Source organism: Schistocerca piceifrons, chromosome 3, assembly GCF_021461385.2.
Source record: "Schistocerca piceifrons isolate TAMUIC-IGC-003096 chromosome 3, iqSchPice1.1, whole genome shotgun sequence".
NCBI lineage: Eukaryota > Metazoa > Arthropoda > Insecta > Orthoptera > Acrididae > Schistocerca > Schistocerca piceifrons.
The window spans coordinates 194,847,991-194,866,438 of record NC_060140.1 but is presented as its reverse complement, the minus strand read 5'-3'; the positions used below and the strand labels follow the sequence as shown (position 1 = coordinate 194,866,438).

Sequence of the window (18,448 nt, the reverse complement as noted above, 5' to 3'; positions counted from 1 at the left end):
AATATAAAAATTGTACAAATGAGCAAATAAAACTTCCTGACAATATTAAAAAACCATATAAATATCAGAGTTGAACATTTTATCAAATTTCCATTCCATTGAGGTCGTTCGGCAGACTGTAGCAGGACCTGGTCCTCCAGCGTCCGGTCTTCAGGATCCATTGCGGCACCTTCACCAACTTCCTCGTCCTTGAACATATCTGCTGTCTCTTCCTCATCCTTGTCGAGCCAAATTCTGTGGCGTTCTCGCAATATAAGTCGTGTTTGCACGTCGGGGAGCAGTTCGATCCAAATTTGCGACATTCATATACTGCTGTGTATCCTGTTATGTACTCACAAGAAACAGTCTTCAGCAGTGTGTGTGGTGCCCCATCTTTCATCATTGTCACGGGAAACAAGTCTCAAGTCTGGTAAGTTTTTCTTTCAGCCCCACTGGCGTGGGTCAGTTTTCTCCCCAGCAAAGATTTCACTCGGTGGCACGAACGCAATGAGCGCCACCTTGCTGTGCCCAATGTTAGTGGTAACCTTTCATGTTTGATAGTTTTTCCTGGGGCAGACTCTACAAAAAGTCGTAACTGAGTTCGTCCAAAGTCGCACAGTTGGAATTCAAATACAGTGTCAACATCATCTATTTTCCTGCCGGTGCTGTTAAGTCTTGAGAGATTGAGGGTTAAGCAAATTCAGCAGCTTGTACTTTGATGTGTGGCTGTCGCTCCATAACGTTTAGTAATTTCCGTGTTCCTTAGCCAAAAAAATAGAATGTGGTATCAGATCCCTAGAAGGCATGACTGAAAAGGGCAAATCCAGAATCGAAACTGAAAGAATTACTGGAGTATCACATTCCTGCTGATTTCCCTCTTCTCAGTTTATGAAAGTACAGGTTGTCGTTGTGGTTGTTTCCTCGACCTGTTAGGAGAACAAGAATGCCAATGTTGACGCTTACAACTGCCTCACTGTCAGACTCAGCAACTTGGGAAATAGCTGTTTCCACAATTAATGAACTGGCATCTTCTTCTGCCTGTAGCACTTGAATACCTCCATCCATCATGGAAAAAAAACAAAAAAAAGAAGCAAGTGATTCTTGTTGCTCTTATTTGCGAGAAACTTCTCTTACTTTTGTATCTTCATCGAAAATGGTATCTGATGAAGAACCTGGTATCTTTATATGACGAGGTCTTTCTGAAGACTTTGTTCCCTTTGCGAAACATCACTTGGGTAGACAAAAAATCAGAAGTTGAACGTCTTCTTTCACGATCAAAGTTCTTTTCAGACTCCATAGCTAAGCGGGGTGAGACTGCCATGATTCCTCACATGGAATTGAAAGTATTCAACCTGTCAGTCATGTAGATGTTAAAATCGGTGTTATCAGAGATGAGCTGAGCTGAGCTGATTATGTTAGAATGCTCAGGTCGTGCATTCGAAGACGTCTCAAATAGAGAAGCTTCCATTATTTGAATTGCGAATCCAATTGCACTTAAGAGCATCGTCAATAAGGCTTGATCCGAATCTTTTGTACATGAATGCACTGAGCCCAATCAAACGTGAAGATAGAAGTGACCATGGCCTTACTGTAGAAATCATAGCATGTGACAAAGCAACACATTTTTCTTTTGTTTACCTAGAGATCATTTTGACTATAAAAACAAAAAAAAACAAATGGAATAAAATTGACTTTGAAGTGTAAGAATGTTTAGTAGCCCCAAAAACTGGATGCCTTTATAACATGAAATTTCAAGCCCCATTCCTCTATACCTTTATCAAACCAGTCTCTGGACTGAAGACTACAACAACACAACCTTTGGTAACTAGACAGTTTTAATTCGGAGTAGACCCTTTTGAATTACAGCCGCTAGAGACGACTTTTTAGCTAAGCTGGTAAAAATGAACGAACTGTGACAACTGATTGGAACCAAATGGCTACCCCGTTTTTGACACTGAAACAAGTCATTCAATGCAAAATTTAATACTCTTTCATTTTTGTATGGGCAATATTTTAATATACTGCTTAGTTTCCCAGTAATAGGCAAAAAACTGAAAAAGTGCCAAAATTTCTTGATTTTTTGGCCACAAGTTGTTGTGAGGGTTTTGGAGGTCGAAAACTTGGATTCAACATACTGTCAACGATATAAATAAGACAAAAAAATAAAATCTTCTAGCTCATTTTTTACAAGTAAAAGGCCTTTTTTGTGCAGCATTACTGGACTAAGTAGGCAGATGTGACCTATGCTTCCTTCCAGCTTCTGGGCACGTTTTTTGGTTCGATAGATCTATGATTTAATATAATTAACAAAGGGGCTAACTCATCCACAAATTGGGTATAGAATTTGTAAGGATCCATGGGGCCTGGGAGCTTTGTTCAGTTTTAACGATTTCAGCTGTTTCTCAATACCACTGACACAAGTTCCTCTTTCAGTCACCTTTTCAGTGGTGTGAAGATTGGACTGTGCTGGTTTTTCCTTGGTAAAAGAACATTTGAAAAGAGACTTCAGTATTTCTACTTTTGCTTTGGTGCATCCAATTTCAGCTCTTGTCTTGTCCATGAGTGACTGGACACTAACTTTGGTGCAGTGTACGTTACTGGCGAAATTATACCACTTATGTTTAGGGCTGCAGGCCTTTACACCATATTCGTACTATGTTTCACTCTACTCAGCAGACAAATTGTTCATTTTTATTTATTAACTGTTTTGTATTGTTGTTGTTGTTGTTGTTGTGGTCTTCAGTCCTGAGACTGGTTTGATGCAGCTCTCCATGCTACTCTATCTTGTGCAAGCTTTTTCATCTCCCAGTACCTACTGCAACCTACATCCTTCTGAATCTGCTTAGTGTATTCATCTCTTGGTCTCCCTCTACGATTTTTACCCTCCACGCTGCCCTCCAATACTAAATTGGTGATCCCTTGATGCCTCAGAACATGTCCCACCAACCGATCCCTTCTTCTGGTCAAGCTGTGCCACAAACTTCTCTTCTCCCCAATCCTATTCAATACTTCCTCATTAGTTATGTGATCTACCCATCTAATCTTCAGCATTCTTCTGTAGCACCACATTTCGAAAGCTTCTATTCTCTTCTTGTCCAAACTATTTATCGTCCATGTTTCACTTCCATACATGGCTACACTCCATACGAATACTTTCAGAAATGACTTCCTGACACTTAAATCAATACTGGATGTTAACAAATTTCTCTTCTTCAGAAACGCTTTCCTTGCCATTGCCAGCCTACATTTTATATCCTCTCTACTTCGACCATCATCAGTTATTTTGCTCCCCAAATAGCAAAACTCCTTTACCACTTTAAGTGCCTCATTTCCTAATCTAATTCCCTCAGCATCACCCGACTTAATTAGACTACATTCCATTATCCTTGTTTTGCTTTTGTTGATGTTCATCTTATATCCTCCTTTCAAGACACTGTCCATTCCATTCAACTGCTCTTCCATGTCCTTTGCTGTCTCTGACAGAATTACAATGTCATCGGCGAACCTCAAAGTTTTTATTTCTTCTCCATGAATTTTAATACCTACTCCGAATTTTTCTTTTGTTTCCTTTACTGCTTGCTCAATATACAGATTGAACAACATCAGGGAGAGGCTACAACCCTGTCTTACTCCCTTCCCAACCACTGCTTCCCTTTCATGTCCCTTGACTCTTATAACTGCCATCTGGTTTCTGTACAAATTGTAAATAGCCTTTCGCTCCCTGTATTTTACCCCTGCCACCTTTAGAATTTGAAAGAGAGTATTCCAGTCAACATTGTCAAAAGCTTTCTCTAAGTCTACAAATGCTAGAAACGTGGGTTTGCCTTTCCTTAATCTTTCTTCTAAGATAAGTCGTAAGGTCAGTATTGCCTCACGTGTTCCAGTGTTTTTACGGAATCCAAACTGATCTTCCCCGAGGTTGGCTTCTACTAGTTTTTCCATTCGTCTGTAAAGAATTCGTGTTAGTATTTTGCAGCTGTGACTTATTAAGCTGATAGTTCGGTAATTTTCACATCTGTCAACACCTGCTTTCTTTGGGATTGGAATTATTATATTCTTCTTGAAGTCTGAGGGTATTTCGCCTGTTTCATACATCTTGCTCACCAGATGGTAGAGTTTTGTCAGGACTGGCTCTCCCACGGCCGTCAGTAGTTCCAATGGAATATTGTCTACTCCGGGGGCCTTGTTTCGACTCAGGTCTTTCAGTGCTCTGTCAAACTCTTCACGCAGTATCATATCTCCCATTTCATCTTCATCTGCATCCTCTTCCATTTCCATAATATTATCCTCAAGTACATCGCCCTTGTATAGACCCTCTACATACTCCTTCCACCTTTCTGCTTTCCCTTCTTTGCTTAGAACTGGGTTTCCATCTGAGCTCTTGATATTCATACAAGTCGTTCTCTTATCTCCAAAGGTCTCTTTAATTTTCCTGTAGGCGGTATCTATCTTACCCCTAGTGAGATAGGCCTCTACATCCTTACATTTGTCCTCTAGCCATCCCTGCTTAGCCATTTTGCACTTCCTGTCGATCTCATTTTTGAGACGTTTGTATTCCTTTTTGCCTGTTTCACTTACTGCATTTTTATATTTTCTCCTTTCATCAATTAAATTCAATATTTCTTCTGTTACCCAAGGATTTCTATTAGCCCTCGTCTTTTTACCTACTTGATCCTCTGCTGCCTTCACTATTTCATCCCTCAAAGCTACCCATTCTTCTTCTACTGTATTTATTTCCCCCATTCCTGTCAATTGCTCCCTTATGCTCTCCCTGAATCTCTGTACAACCTCTGGTTCTTTTAGTTTATCCAGGTCCCATGTCCTTAAATTCCCACCTTTTTGCAGTTTCTTCAGTTTTAATCTACAGGTCATAACCAATAGATTGTGGTCAGAGTCCACATCTGCCCCTGGAAATGTCTTACAATTTAAAACCTGGTTCCTAAATGTCTGTCTTACCATTATATAATCTATCTGATACCTTTTAGTATCTCCAGGGTTCTTCCATGTATACAACCTTCTTTCATGATTCTTAAACCAAGTGTTAGTTATGATTATGTTGTGCTCTGTGCAAAATTCAACCAGGCGGCTTCCTCTTTCATTTCTGTCCCCCAATCCATATTCACCTACTATGTTTCCTTCTCTCCCTTTTCCTACACTCGAATTCCAGTCACCCATGACTATTAAATTTTCGTCTCCCTTCACAATCTGAATAATTTCTTTTATTTCATCATACATTTCTTCAATTTCTTCGTCATCTGCAGAGCTAGTTGGCATATAAACTTGTACTACTGTAGTAGGCGTGGGCTTCGTATCTATCTTGGCCACAATAATGCGTTCACTTTGCTGTTTGTAGTAGCTTACCCGCATTCCTATTTTCCTATTCATTATTAAACCTACTCCTGCATTACCCCTATTTGATTTTGTGTTTATAAGCCTGTAGTCACCTGACCAGAAGTCTTGTTCCTCCTGCCACCGAACTTCACTAATTCCCACTATATCTAACTTCAACCTATCCATTTCCCTTTTTAAATTTTCTAACCTACCTGCCCGATTAAGGGATCTGACATTCCACGCTCCGATCCGTAGAACGCCAGTTTTCTTTCTCCTGATAACGACATCCTCTTGAGTAGTCCCCGCCCGGAGATCCGAATGGGGGACTATTTTACCTCCGGAATATTTTACCCAAGAGGACGCCATCATCATGTAATCATACAGTAAAGCTGCATGCCCTCGGGAAAAATTACGGCTGTAGTTTCCCCTTGCTTTCAGCCGTTCGCAGTACCAGCACAGCAAGGCCGTTTTGGCTATTGTTACAAGGCCAGATCAGTCAATCACCCAGACTGTTGCCCTTGCAACTACTGAAAAGGCTGCTGCCCCTCTTCAGGAACCACACGTTTGTCTGGCCTCTCAACAGATACCCCTCCGTTGTGGTTGCACCTACGGTACGGCTATCTGTATCGCTGAGGCACGCAAGCCTCCCCACCAACGGCAAGGTCCATGGTTCATGGGGGGGGGGTGTTTTGTATTATAAACTGCAATATGCCATTTTAAGGAAACGGCACATTGAGTGTATATCACAAATGTGTCACCCTTATCAATAAACGATAGTTAATGACACATCAACAACATACGCCTCTAAGAGAGTCTATGATAACGAAAACAAATGACGAAAATCGCATGAGTACAGTGTTGCATATTTGATGGTGTTGTGGATTACAAATTTAGATGAAGTAGAGTCACATCCCTGTGCATATTAATTTTTTTCATCTTAGCGTTGTTGTCATATAGGAAGTAGGTTCGTGTTCCTGTATACGTTAATTCTTCTTCTTCATCTTAGCATTGTTAACAAAGTCTTGCACTTTCTTATAAATGTAATACAAGTATGTTCTCTAGTATTCGATATTATTTATTTTTCCATGTGATCGAAAACTAAGGATGAAATACATATTTGGCTGTTTATTTCTGAACATGTGGCCATTTCCGAGTGTGTGGTTACGTAGGAAAGGAAGAGGAGAGCTTAAATTGCTCTTATGGAACGTGCACCAACAAAATTCATATTCTTCCTTGTCACAAGTATTTCACTGTTTATTTCTAAATATGTGGTGATTTCCAAGTGTGTGGTCAGGCAGGAACCTTAGAGGACAGTGTAAATTGCTGTGAGTGAAATGAGGTTCAATATCATTCATATTCTTCCTTGTCACTAATATTTGGCTGTTTATTTTCTAACGTATGCAAAACCTCAGTTTTACAACCAATGGCACTTCCAGCTGGTATATTTCTGCTGCTAACGACATGTCCTTAGTGCCACTAAGAGCCATTACATATGACCACAAATTCTTTGGCTTTTGTGAAAGTTCTTTCAACAATATTCTGCTCATTGAGGGCTTCATGCAGGCTCTCTTGACTGCCAAACACATTTCATTCAGCATCTCTCTGTCTATATATTTCTACACTTTCTTAGTACTTATTATGCAACACTTTCTGTTTCTTTAGAAGTTTCTTTAAAGTGACTCTGTACAATGAAAGATCGGCCTCACCACGAACTGTTCTATTGAGTACATATCTACCCTGTGCACGGTCAACTATCCTTATAAACCTGAGTCATAGTTCTTCTACATGCTCCTGTCCTGAGCTAATAGTTCCAAGTTCCTCGCTGAGATACGACTCTAGTGCTTCTTTACACAGTTTTCTGAGCATACAAATTTTTCTACTTGTTTTAATTGTCCTTTGATACTCACTGTTGTTATAACTGGTGTCTGCTATTAACAACAGTTGCTTTACAGATTGGCAGACTTCTCTGCTTGTGTGAAACTCAGTCCGCTTTCCGGAGGCATAAGACATCACCATCTTCCGCAATGATTTTCGTACTCTTTCAACGAGGCAGCTACAACAGGCGTTCAGTCTTCAACTGACGTTCGGGTCACATGACGTCCCTCGCTCGCTGTGTGGTGCAATCTTTATCTTGGCCGTCGAATTTACGAAAGCGTTGTTAACGATTCGATCGCAGCTAAATGTTTGAGACAAGCAAGAATATAAATGTCATTGCTGTTCATTTCACTCATATCAGTTTAAGCAGTCCTCTTAGTTTCTTGCTTAATGATACCATCTGAAATCGCGACATATTTTGGGGGGGGGGGGGGGGGGGGGGGAACAGCGAAATGTTTACGTAAGTAGCAGGAATTTCAGTTTTCGTGTTTTTATTAAACTGGAGTTACAAAATCGAAGAAGAATATTTCCTGAGGGCGCACGCTCTTATATGTAAGTACCATCGAATACTGTAGAACATACTTCTATTACACGAATAATAAAGATCCAGAGCCTTCTACGAACGCATAGATGAGGATACAGCAAAAACCAAACAACCTTCTTTCGATTTCGCAACTGATCGTTTCTTACCACAAAACCACGACTAACACTTCCAGTTTTGTGTGCTATTATTGTTCATCTTTTAGGATGTCCTAAGGTCGAAGAATAAGTCTAACGCAGCGAGCGATGGACGTCGCATGATCCGCACTCTTGTCTCATTGACGAACATACAGTTACAGCAATTCCTTGGGCATGTGTAACGTCCTTGGACATGTGTCTATATCACAGATATTGTTGTCAAACAGCAACAAAACAGTGTGCTGTATCAGCTGTGTTTATAGCGCGTTTTGTTGGATGGGTGCATGTGGTGCAACGTTTTGGTACGGTGTTGTGGGATTTTAGAGAGATGACGTTGTTGCGCTTCATACATAAACGACGACGACGCCCTATATCGACACGAGTCTGATTCACAAATTTTAGTTTCACGTAGGTTAGTCTCATATCATACTTCACTAATCAGCGTGAGACGTATAATGTATGAAACTTCTGTATAGTTAACTTATGTTCCAAATCACAGAACATGTCGTCCGTAAGAATAAAAAGGATTTACGAAACGTGTTTCTCTGGGTTTTCCTTACTTTTGGAAACCTGTACAGCTTGAAATATCAGAAATTATTTTGAGGTAAATAGTAGGACATCCAGATATTTATAAGATTATTTCTAAATGATGTATCAGTGATGATACCATAATTTTTTTATGGGACGCTAAACCCTGACCTTTATTATTTCATCCAACAGATACGGCTTTTCTGATGATGGCGAAAGATGGACAAAAGGCTTAAATATCTTGATTCACAGTTTCGATCATTAACGTCGTGCCATTTTTTTTTTTTTTTTTTTTGCAACTGTGTGCCCAATACGTTAAATCCTTCACACTAGTTTCATGGAAATCGCCAGAAATTGATATTTAAATTGGCAACTGTCTCTTTCGTTTGGTTTCCTTCTCAATAGCTATTTGAGACTGAACTATCTGTAACATAGGTCATGTCACTTCATAGATGAAGTTATTCAAACACACGGCTCTAAATTCCACAGAATTTTGTCTGATCGTTTCTAAAACGTTATTCACTCATAGTTTTATAAAGTTGCAGCTTGATTTAGCGGCAAGTAGACTACGTTTGGTTGCAGATGGCATTATTTATGAAAAGTGGACAGTCAGATTTAATCAATGATGATACTATGTGGTTAACACAATGTTCCATGACAATGGCTCTCTCTTTTAATAGTGCATTTGAGACCATATTATCTTCCTTAAACCATCAGCCTCCCAAAAATCTGGCTTGGCATATGGAACTAAATCATAGTGTGTGCTAGCTGACTGTGGGAGCTAACTGAACTTATTGATATCAAATATCGGCTTCATGCCATGAAATAATAGTGTTGTATATGATATATGTATGCTAATAGGAAGAGATCAGAACACTTACACTCTATTTTTTGGAATGTGGGTAGCGTGTGATGAGAAATTGATCTGTAGCATATTTTGAAAAACAGATTAGGCAGAAGGGTGACAGTTCAGTTGAGAGTTGACAAAGCCAACAAATGTGAATTCAGAATATAGTTCTTGTGACATGCTGATCTGTAGTGTAGCCTGAGGCCCAGTTAGGTTGAAGGTGACAGTGTGGTTTGAGTTGAAACAGTATCGAAGGCTTCAGTTATCCAGATAGTGTAGCAGTAAACAATATGGAACATTTTAAAATTCAGAACTTACTAGTTCTCTAAATTTAATGGCATACCTACTGTTCCTTTAGATAAGAGTTATATAGTGGCCTGTTCTCTTGCACTTTTCATAGTTGATGTAAAATGTACTAGTAAGTATGTAATATGCACCAAGATAGTAGTTGGATGTTCTATTATGTACTATAGCATTTCTGAATTTACTTTCAGTTTTAGTTAAGTGCTGTTATAACGAACAGTATGGGGCATATGTTCTATTGTTGCACCAGCATTCATATCTGTGGGAATTGCTGAAGACATAGCATTCAGAAGTGCCCTGCCCAGAACAATACTCCCCAGTTTTGAGGGAGAGGTAATGAAACTACACAATTGTGACAAAATAACTAATCCTTTCTACTGCAGGTCATAGATGCCCAGTGAGATTGACTGCCTGTCTGCCTCTGGCAGAAGATATCTCCACTCCTCCTGACCTTCTGACCTCTTGTACCAGTGGAACTGTCCCCTCCAGTTCCACGTGAAAATCCTCTGTTTATGATTGCACAGGTGGAACATAAATATCAATTAACACTTCTCCAAAAGGTTAAACTAAAACTTCTTGCATAGTATTATTGCAGTGGAACTGTAACAGGTTTTACCTCCATGTTGCTGAGCTCAACCAACTGATCACTGCTTATCCTTTTATCTTCACTGAATTACAAGAAACTAGGCTCTTAAAAAATAACCATGTGTCCACAAGAAACTATAATGCATTTTAGTAAGAAGTATGCTGATGCCAACAGAGCATTGAGGAGAATCTGTACTGTGGTATGATCCAATATCTTTAGTGAGTAAGTGTTCCAAAATGCTGTGCTGAGAGCAGTTGCAGTCTGTGGTCAGATGACAAACAAGGTAACAACCTACAATGCCTATATTTACCAAACTGAAGATTACATACCAAGATATAGTGGCTCAGTGGAAAATCTTCTCCCACTCTTCTTGTCACTGGCTGACTTTAATGCTGAAAAGCAACTGTGTGGCAGTACAAAGACGTATAGAAGAGGAAGATAATATATAAATTTATTACATAGCATGATCTATGCCTCTTCAGTACTGCAGCTCCAACTTATTTCAGTGCAGCCAGTAGCACATACTCTGCTATAGACCTCTAAATTTGTAACTGAGTCCTCACTCCTGTATTCCAGAGGAACACCCGTAATGATTTATGCAACTGCTGTCAGTTTCCTATCACTCTCTCCATTCTCAACTTCCAATTGAGAGAAAGCCCATTGCATTGATCAAGCAGAAAATCTAATTGGTCAGTTTTTAGTGCACAAGTAGTGCTTGAAATTAAGTAACAAAGGGAGTTGACAGTATCAAGTGCAAAACAATGGAAATGATCATACTTGCCACAGAAGCAACATACATCTCTCCTCAGAGTCGCTTCATCAGAAATCCGTGCCGTGAAAACTCGCTGTTTAATAAGAATGGGAATAAAAGGAATTTTGGGAACTTTATATGTTATTGTTGAGAGTTCATACACCATCTTCACAAATATGGCATAAACTTTGCAGCACTTATGACCAACAGCTCTCAACAACAGTTTCTAGCATCCTTATCAGTGGTGACATTATCACCGACCCTTCTGTCGTGGCTGAACACTTTGTGTTACATTTCACTGAAGTATCTGTGTTCAGTAATGACCATGCCTTGTTTTTGTCCTGTAAGAGCATAATGGAGTCTGCCAATTCGTATAAAACACTTGCAATCTTATGTCGTTACACTTATTTAAGGGTAACTGCCTAATTCACTGGCACTGTGTGAAGACACATCATCAAGACTCGACAAAATCCATAACCAAATGCTGAAACACCGCTGAAATGATAGTAAAAGAAATATTCTGAGACCTGTTACCACTTCTGGCTAGAAGAGCAATTTCTCCCCTAGTGTAGGGAGATTATCATTATCCCAACATTAAAACCAGGAAAAGATCTTTGTATTCTTGTCAACTACAGACTGAGCTCTCTCTTGAATTGAATATATAAACAGCTCGAAAAGGTAGTGGATGAATGTCAGCTGTGGTGCATTGAATCCAAAGGATATCTACCCCATAATCTATTTGGCTTTACAGAATTCCATCGTATCGCTAACCGTCTTATATACTTCAAATGCAAAACACATTCAGATGCATGCACACTGAATTGCTGTGTTCCTCAGTTTGCAAATAACGCATAATGCTAGGTAACACTACCACATTCTTTATACACTCTAAATGTGGGGATTCTGAGGTTGCTTGCCACCATTCATCCAGAACTTTGGATATCTCCAGCTGCTTCACATTCAGATCAATGCGTTCATCAGTAACCAATATTTACTAGAGAAAAGAGTCCCCCAAGCATCGATCCTGATTGTCGTTGTTGTTGATGTTGTTGTTGTTCTTGTTGTTGTTGTTGTGACTGAGACTGGATTGGTGCAGCTCTCCATGCTACTCTAGCCTGTGAAAGCTTCTTCATCTCCCAGTACCTACTGCAGCCTACATCCTTCTGAATCTGCTTAGTGTATTCATCTCTTGGTCTCCCTCTACGATTTTTCCCCTCCACACTGCCCTCCAATACTAAATTGGTGATCCCTCGATGTCTCAGAACATGTCCTACCAACTGATCCCTTCTTCTAGTCAAGTTGTGCCACAAGCTCCTCTTCTCCCCAATTATATTCAATACCTCCTCATTAGTTATGTGATCTACCCATCTAATCTTCAGCATTCTTCTGTAGCACCACATTTCGAAAACTTCTATTCTCTTCTTGTCTAAACTATTTATCGCCCATGTTTCACTTCCATACATGGCTACACTCCGTACAAATACTTCCTGACACTTAAATCTATACTTGACGTTAACAAATTTCTCTTCTTCAGAAACACTTTCCTTCCCATTGCCAGTCTATATTTTATATCCTCTCTACTTTGACCTCATCAGTTATTTTGCTTCCCAAATAGCAAAACTCCTTTACTACTTTAAGTGTCTCATTTCCTAATCTAATTCCCTCAGCATCGCCCGACTTAATTCGACTACATTCCATTATCCTCGTTTTGCTTTTGTTGATGTTCATATCATACCCTCTTTTCAAGACACTGTCCATTCCATTCAACTGCTCTTCCAAGTCCTTTGCTGTCTCTGACAGAATTACAATGTCATCGGCGAACCTTAAATTTTTATTTCTTCTCCATGGATTTTAATACCTACTCCGAATTTTTCTTTTGTTTCTTTTACTGCTTGCTCAATATACAGATTGGATAACATCGGGGAGAGGCTACAACCGTGTCTCACTCCCTTCCCAACCACTGCTTCCCTTTCATGCCCCTCGACTCTTATAACTGCCATCTGGTTTCTGTACAAATTGTAAATAGCCTTTCGCTCCCTGTATTTTACCTCTGCCACCTTTAGAATTTGAAAGAGAGTATTCCAGTCAACATTGTCAAAAGCCTTCTCCAAGTCTACAAATGCTAGAAATGTAGGTTTGCCTTTTCTTAATCTAGCTTCTAAGATAAGTCGTAGGGTCAGTATTGCCTCACGTGTTCCAACATTTCTACGGAATCCAAACTGATCTTCCCCGAGGTCGGCTTCTACCAGTTTTTCCATTCGTCTGTAAAGAATTCGCGTTAGTATTTTGCAGCCGTGACTTATTAAACTGATAGTTCGGTAATTTTCACATCTGTCAACGTCTGCTTTCTTTGGGATTGGAATTATTATATTCTTCTTGAAGTCTGAGGGTATTTCGCCTGTATCATACATTTTGCTCACCAGATGGTAGACTTTTGTCAGGACTGGCTCTCCCAAGGCTGTCAGTAGTTCTAATGGAATGTTGTCTACTCCCGGGGCTTTGTTTCGACTTTAGGTCTTTTAGTGTTCTATCAAACTCTTCACGCAGTATCATATCTCCCATTTCATCTTCATCTACATGCTTTTCCCTTTCTATAACATTGCCCTCAAGTACATCACCCTTGTATAGTCCCTCTGTATACTCCTTCCACCTTTCTGCTTTCCCTTCTTTGTTTAGAATTGGGTTTCCATCTGAGCTCTTGATATTCATCCAAGTGGTTCTCTTTTCTCCAAAGGTCTCTTTAATTTTCCTGTAGGCAGTATCTATCTTACCCCTAGTGAGATAAGCCTCTACATCCTTGCATTTGTCCTCTAGCCATGCCTGCTTAGCCATTTTGCACTTCCTGTCGATCTCATTTTTGAGACATTTGTATTCCTTTTTGCCTGCTTCATTTACTGCATTTTTATATTTTCTCCTTTCATCAATTAAATTCAGTATTTCTTCTGTCACCCAAGGATTTTTACTAGCCCTCGTCTTTTTACCTACTTGATCCTCTGCTGCCTTCACTACTTCATCCCTCAGAGCTACCCATTCTTCTTCTACTGTATTTCTTTCCCCCATTCCTGTCAATTGTTCCGTTATGCTCTCCCTGAACTCTGTACAACCTCTGGTTTAGTCAGTTTATGCAGGTCCCATCTCCTTAAATTCCCACCTTTTTGTAGTTTCTTCAGTTTTAATCTACAGTTCATAACCAATAAATTGTGGTCAGAGTCCACATCTGCCCCTGGAAATGTCTTACAATTTAAAACCTGGTTCCTAAATGTCTGTCTTACCATTATATAATCTATCTGAAACCTGTCAGTATCTCCAGGCTTCTTCCACGTATACAACCTTCTTTTATGATTCTTGAACCAAGTGTTAGCTATGATTAAGTTGTGCCGTGTGCAAAATTCTACCAGGCGGATTCCTCTTTCAATTCTTACCCCCAATCCATATTCACCTACTATGTTTCCTTTTCTTCCTTTTCCTACTATCGAATTCCAGTCACCCATGACTATTAAATTCTCGTCTCCCTTCACTATCTGAATAATTTCTTTTATCTCATCATACATTTCTTCATCATCTGCAGAGCTAGTTGGCATATAGACTTGTACCACTGTCGTAGATGTGGGCTTCGTGTCTATCTTGGCCACAATAACGCGTTCACTATGTTGTTTGTAGTAGCTTACCCGAACTCCTATTATTTTATCCATTATTAAACCTACTCCTGCATTACCCCTATTTGATTTTGTATTTATAACCCTGTATTCACCTGACTAAAAGTCTTGTTCCTCCTGCCACCGAACTTCGCTAATTCCCACTATATCTAACTTTAACCTATCCATTTCCCTTTTTAAATTTTCTAACCTACCTGCCCGATTAAGGGATCTCACATTCCACGCTCCGATCTGTAGAATGCCAGTTTTCGTTCTCCTGATAACGACGTCCTCTTGACTAGTCCCCGCCCGGAGATCCGAATGGGGATCTATTTTACCTCCGGAATATTTTACCCAAGAGGACGCCATCATCATTTATCCATACAGTAAAGCTGCATGCCCTCGGGAAAAATTACGGCTGTAGTTTCCCCTTGCTTTCAGCCGTTCGCAGTACCAGCACAGCAAGGCCATTTTGGTTAGTGTTGCAAGGCCAGATCAGTCAATCGTCAGACTGTTGCCCCTGCAACTACTGAAAAGGCTGCTTCCACTCTTCAGGAACTACACGTTTGTCTGGCCTCTCAACAGATACCCCTCTGTTGTGGTTTCACCTACGGTACGGCTATCTGTATTGCTGAGGCACGGAAGCCTCCCCACCAAGGGCAGGGTCTATAGTTCATGATTGTCACTCTGACTGTTTTATGTTCAAGTCACAATATCCGCCAGAAACCAACCTGTATGATAGAACAAATTCCCCCAGTGGTAGATCATAAATGTCACCTTTTTTGTAGTCTCCATCAATGGCAACATGTTCTCAGTGGGCTCCTAGGTTTCCCCATTGCTGTATGTAAATGACCTCTGTGTACATTACAGCTCCAGTTCAATTGAGCCAAATGTTAGCTCCAGGGAGCCATTCAGAAGGCTCAAGATTTGTCCCTGAACCATGGACGCTAGTTTTCCTTACAAAAACTCGTGCACCATGCACTTCAGTAGACTCTGGATATGCATCTGCATCCTAAACTTTACCTAGGTAAGCGAATGTTAGGAATGGTGGAAAAATTTTGCCTCAGGTTTTATTTTAATTGAGAAGTTAATATGGCTACCACACAAATAAATAAATCAAATAAATAAACAAGCTAGTTAAAGGTTGACTACATGAAAGAACAGGCTATGATTACTCAGTGGCATCCCCTGGAGAGTGTGCTGTACAGTTCAATTACCTCTCGCATCCTTCGTTGACATGGATCTGCACTTCCTCTCATCCTCCAGCTGTTGGGCGAGGTCACCCTCCTGGGTACATTTCCCTCCATTTTCTGTGCAGTATCGCTTTCTGCGCTGTCGACGATAATGGACTTCTTAGCTCGTTTGCACCTGATATCCAGCACGGTAGCCAGTTCGTTGTGGTGGGGCCATCGTGTACCCTGTTGGTTGTAGCCCCCTGACCACACAGGGATTGCTCTGCTGATGCCTGTGCCGTTAACTCCCCACTTATGCCAAGGAATAGATGCGTGTCACCCTGGGACTCCCAGCAATGGCCATCCTGCCAGGTGGCCTTTGCTGTGGCTGGGTGGTACCCGTGAGGAGGGCCCCTGGTTGGAGTGGGTGGCATCAGGACGGATGACACGTCATGAAGCGTGGTACGTCATCTCTTCCTGGTGGTCAAACACCAGCAGTCTCTAAGTGGTCAAGGTCTAACTTCAATGCTAAGAAATATGACCTCAAATCGTCCCCCCCCCCCTCCCCCCCTCGCCCCGGCCACACCATGAGAGGAACGCCAGGCTAAGGATGGTAGTGAAGCTTATTCACCACGGTACCTCATATGTACGAGAGTTGATGGGGAATATTTCTTGTCAATGAAACCTCAGTTTTTTGTGGAGCATTTAGAGGACAAGTTTCGGGAGGTGGAGGGCTTGTCCAAAAACCGATCAGGGTCGGTCTTGATCAAAACAGCATCCTCTGCCCAGTCGTGGGCACTACTCGCCTGTGACAAGCTGGAGGATGTTTCAGTTTCCATCACACCCCATAAGACCTCAAATATGGTCCAGGGTGTCATATTTCACAGGGACCTTCTATTGCAGTCTGACGGTGAGCTGCACACCAATTTAGAGCAGCTAAGTGTCCATTTCGTCCAGCACGTCCGCCGGGGTCCAAGGGATAATCAGGTTGCTACTGGTGCTTTCATCTTGGCCTTCGAGGTTGACACATTACCCGAGAAGGTCAAGGTGATGGTCTACCACTGTGGCGTAAAGCCATATATCCCTCCCCTGATGCGGTGCTTTAAGTGCTGGAGGTTTGGCCATATGTCTTCCCTCTGTACTTCCAGTGTCACCTGTTGGGATTGTGGACATCCTTCACATCCCAATACTCCCTGTGCTCCACCTCCCATCTGTGTCAACTGCAGAGAGCACCATTCGCTGACACCTGCCAGTGGCTGAAGCAACCACAGGTAGCTGGTTGTAGGGATTCACGGTCCTCCTCAGTCTCTGAGACTGAATCAGTGAAGCCCTCCCAGCTGGACAAACGTAAGGAGCAGCGATAAAAACCTAAAAAGAAAAAGACCCCCAAGAACCAAGGCACTGCGGTGGCACCCACACGACCACTACCTACAAGCTCTGTGTCTGAGGATGAGGTGGAGATTCTGGTGTCCGCTGAGGACCTAGATCTCGCTGGACCCTTAGTTTGCCGGTAGGTTAGCAGATTTCTACCAGTAGAGTTGCCCACTGGTAGGAGAGGTGAGTATTCAGATGGTCTGCTGTTAAAGCCTGTTGGTGTATACTTTGATGTTGCCATGTAATGTGATTGGTATAGGCCAAGTGTACAAAAAAAAAAAAAAAAAAAAAAAAAAAATTAAAAAAAAGTAAATAATTGGGGATGGCTAACTATTTCATCATTGTGTGAACTGTGTAGTTATTGGCACAGCCAAACACAAGGCATCCAGCATTTCAAACAAAATGACTGAGATGTCAAATTAATAGTACCCAAGATTTGGAATCCATAGGCTAGTAAAGCATCAACATCAAATATGTTCTGTGCTTTGTCAGAGGCTACTGTGCTGCCACCAATGTAGGAGGTGTTTGTTGAATTTCTGGTGCTGCTGCTGATGTTGTTCAGCCAGTTGCTGCTGCCTTGGAAGAGACTATGTATCCAAGCTTGGTTTGTCCATAGAGTTTGTGGGCATGTAGAGTTTGTGTGCTCTTGATGTGCACACAAGTTTAAAGGGAATTCCACTAGACAGTGCAAAGGCCAGGAAGCAACTAAGTTACAGTTGTAGATCCATAAACGAGTTGCAGGCAGAGTTAAAGTTCAGCACCATTGTTTGTTCGAGGAGCCAACGGGCTCACTTAAAAAGAACACATTGGAGTCATCTGATTTGCCCATGTGATTTGGAGTAAGCACCACCTAGTGTTCTGTACCAGTGCCAAGCACTGCCTATGCATGGCATCTGTATCTATTTTGGGGTTGCTGTTTATCTCTAACATGGGTACAAGGATTACTACTGCTACTACTGTCCAGCTGTAGAATTGCTACTTTCAACTGCTTAGGTTAGATGAAGTGTTGCTAATATACCTAGGAAAGAACACACCTTTTTGATTTGCAGATTCTTTCTTTGGCAAGAGTACCAGCCAGTGTGCAGTGTTTGTAGCTTATGCACATGAGTATGACATTTTTGATGGAATGCGCAAAGTTTGCTCATGAAAGGAGGTGGGAGTCTTATGATTTTGCTAGAGACCTTACTTTTAGGTACTGCATTTGTTTGTTCTTTTACAGATAAAATGGAATTAAACACTCTCATTGCTGATGGTGCTGCTGAAAATGACTTGCAGCAAATGAAGGGAGATCGAATTGGAAACACAATGTACAGTGAGAGATCTGTCCTAAAGACACTAATAAAGCTGTCTCAGGTATTGTTCACACTAGTTTTCTCATTATCATCAATT

General features: G+C 41.0%; 1 protein-coding gene across 2 annotated transcripts in view; it reads left to right on the top strand.

Moving 5' to 3' along the window:
• The first annotated feature begins 7,991 nt into the window (after positions 1-7,991).
• LOC124787710 overlaps positions 7,992-18,448 on the top strand; it is a 105,151-nt gene continuing 94,694 nt past the window's right edge. The window contains exons 1-2 of one of the 2 annotated variants that reach the window (XM_047254544.1): positions 7,992-8,275; positions 18,279-18,412. In XM_047254544.1, the coding sequence (XP_047110500.1) occupies positions 18,284-18,412 (129 nt within the window). In that variant the 5' untranslated portion in view covers positions 7,992-8,275; positions 18,279-18,283. Of the gene's footprint in view, positions 8,276-8,364; positions 8,468-18,278; positions 18,413-18,448 lie in introns of those variants that run through there. The other variant, XM_047254545.1, reaches the window with a different exon arrangement.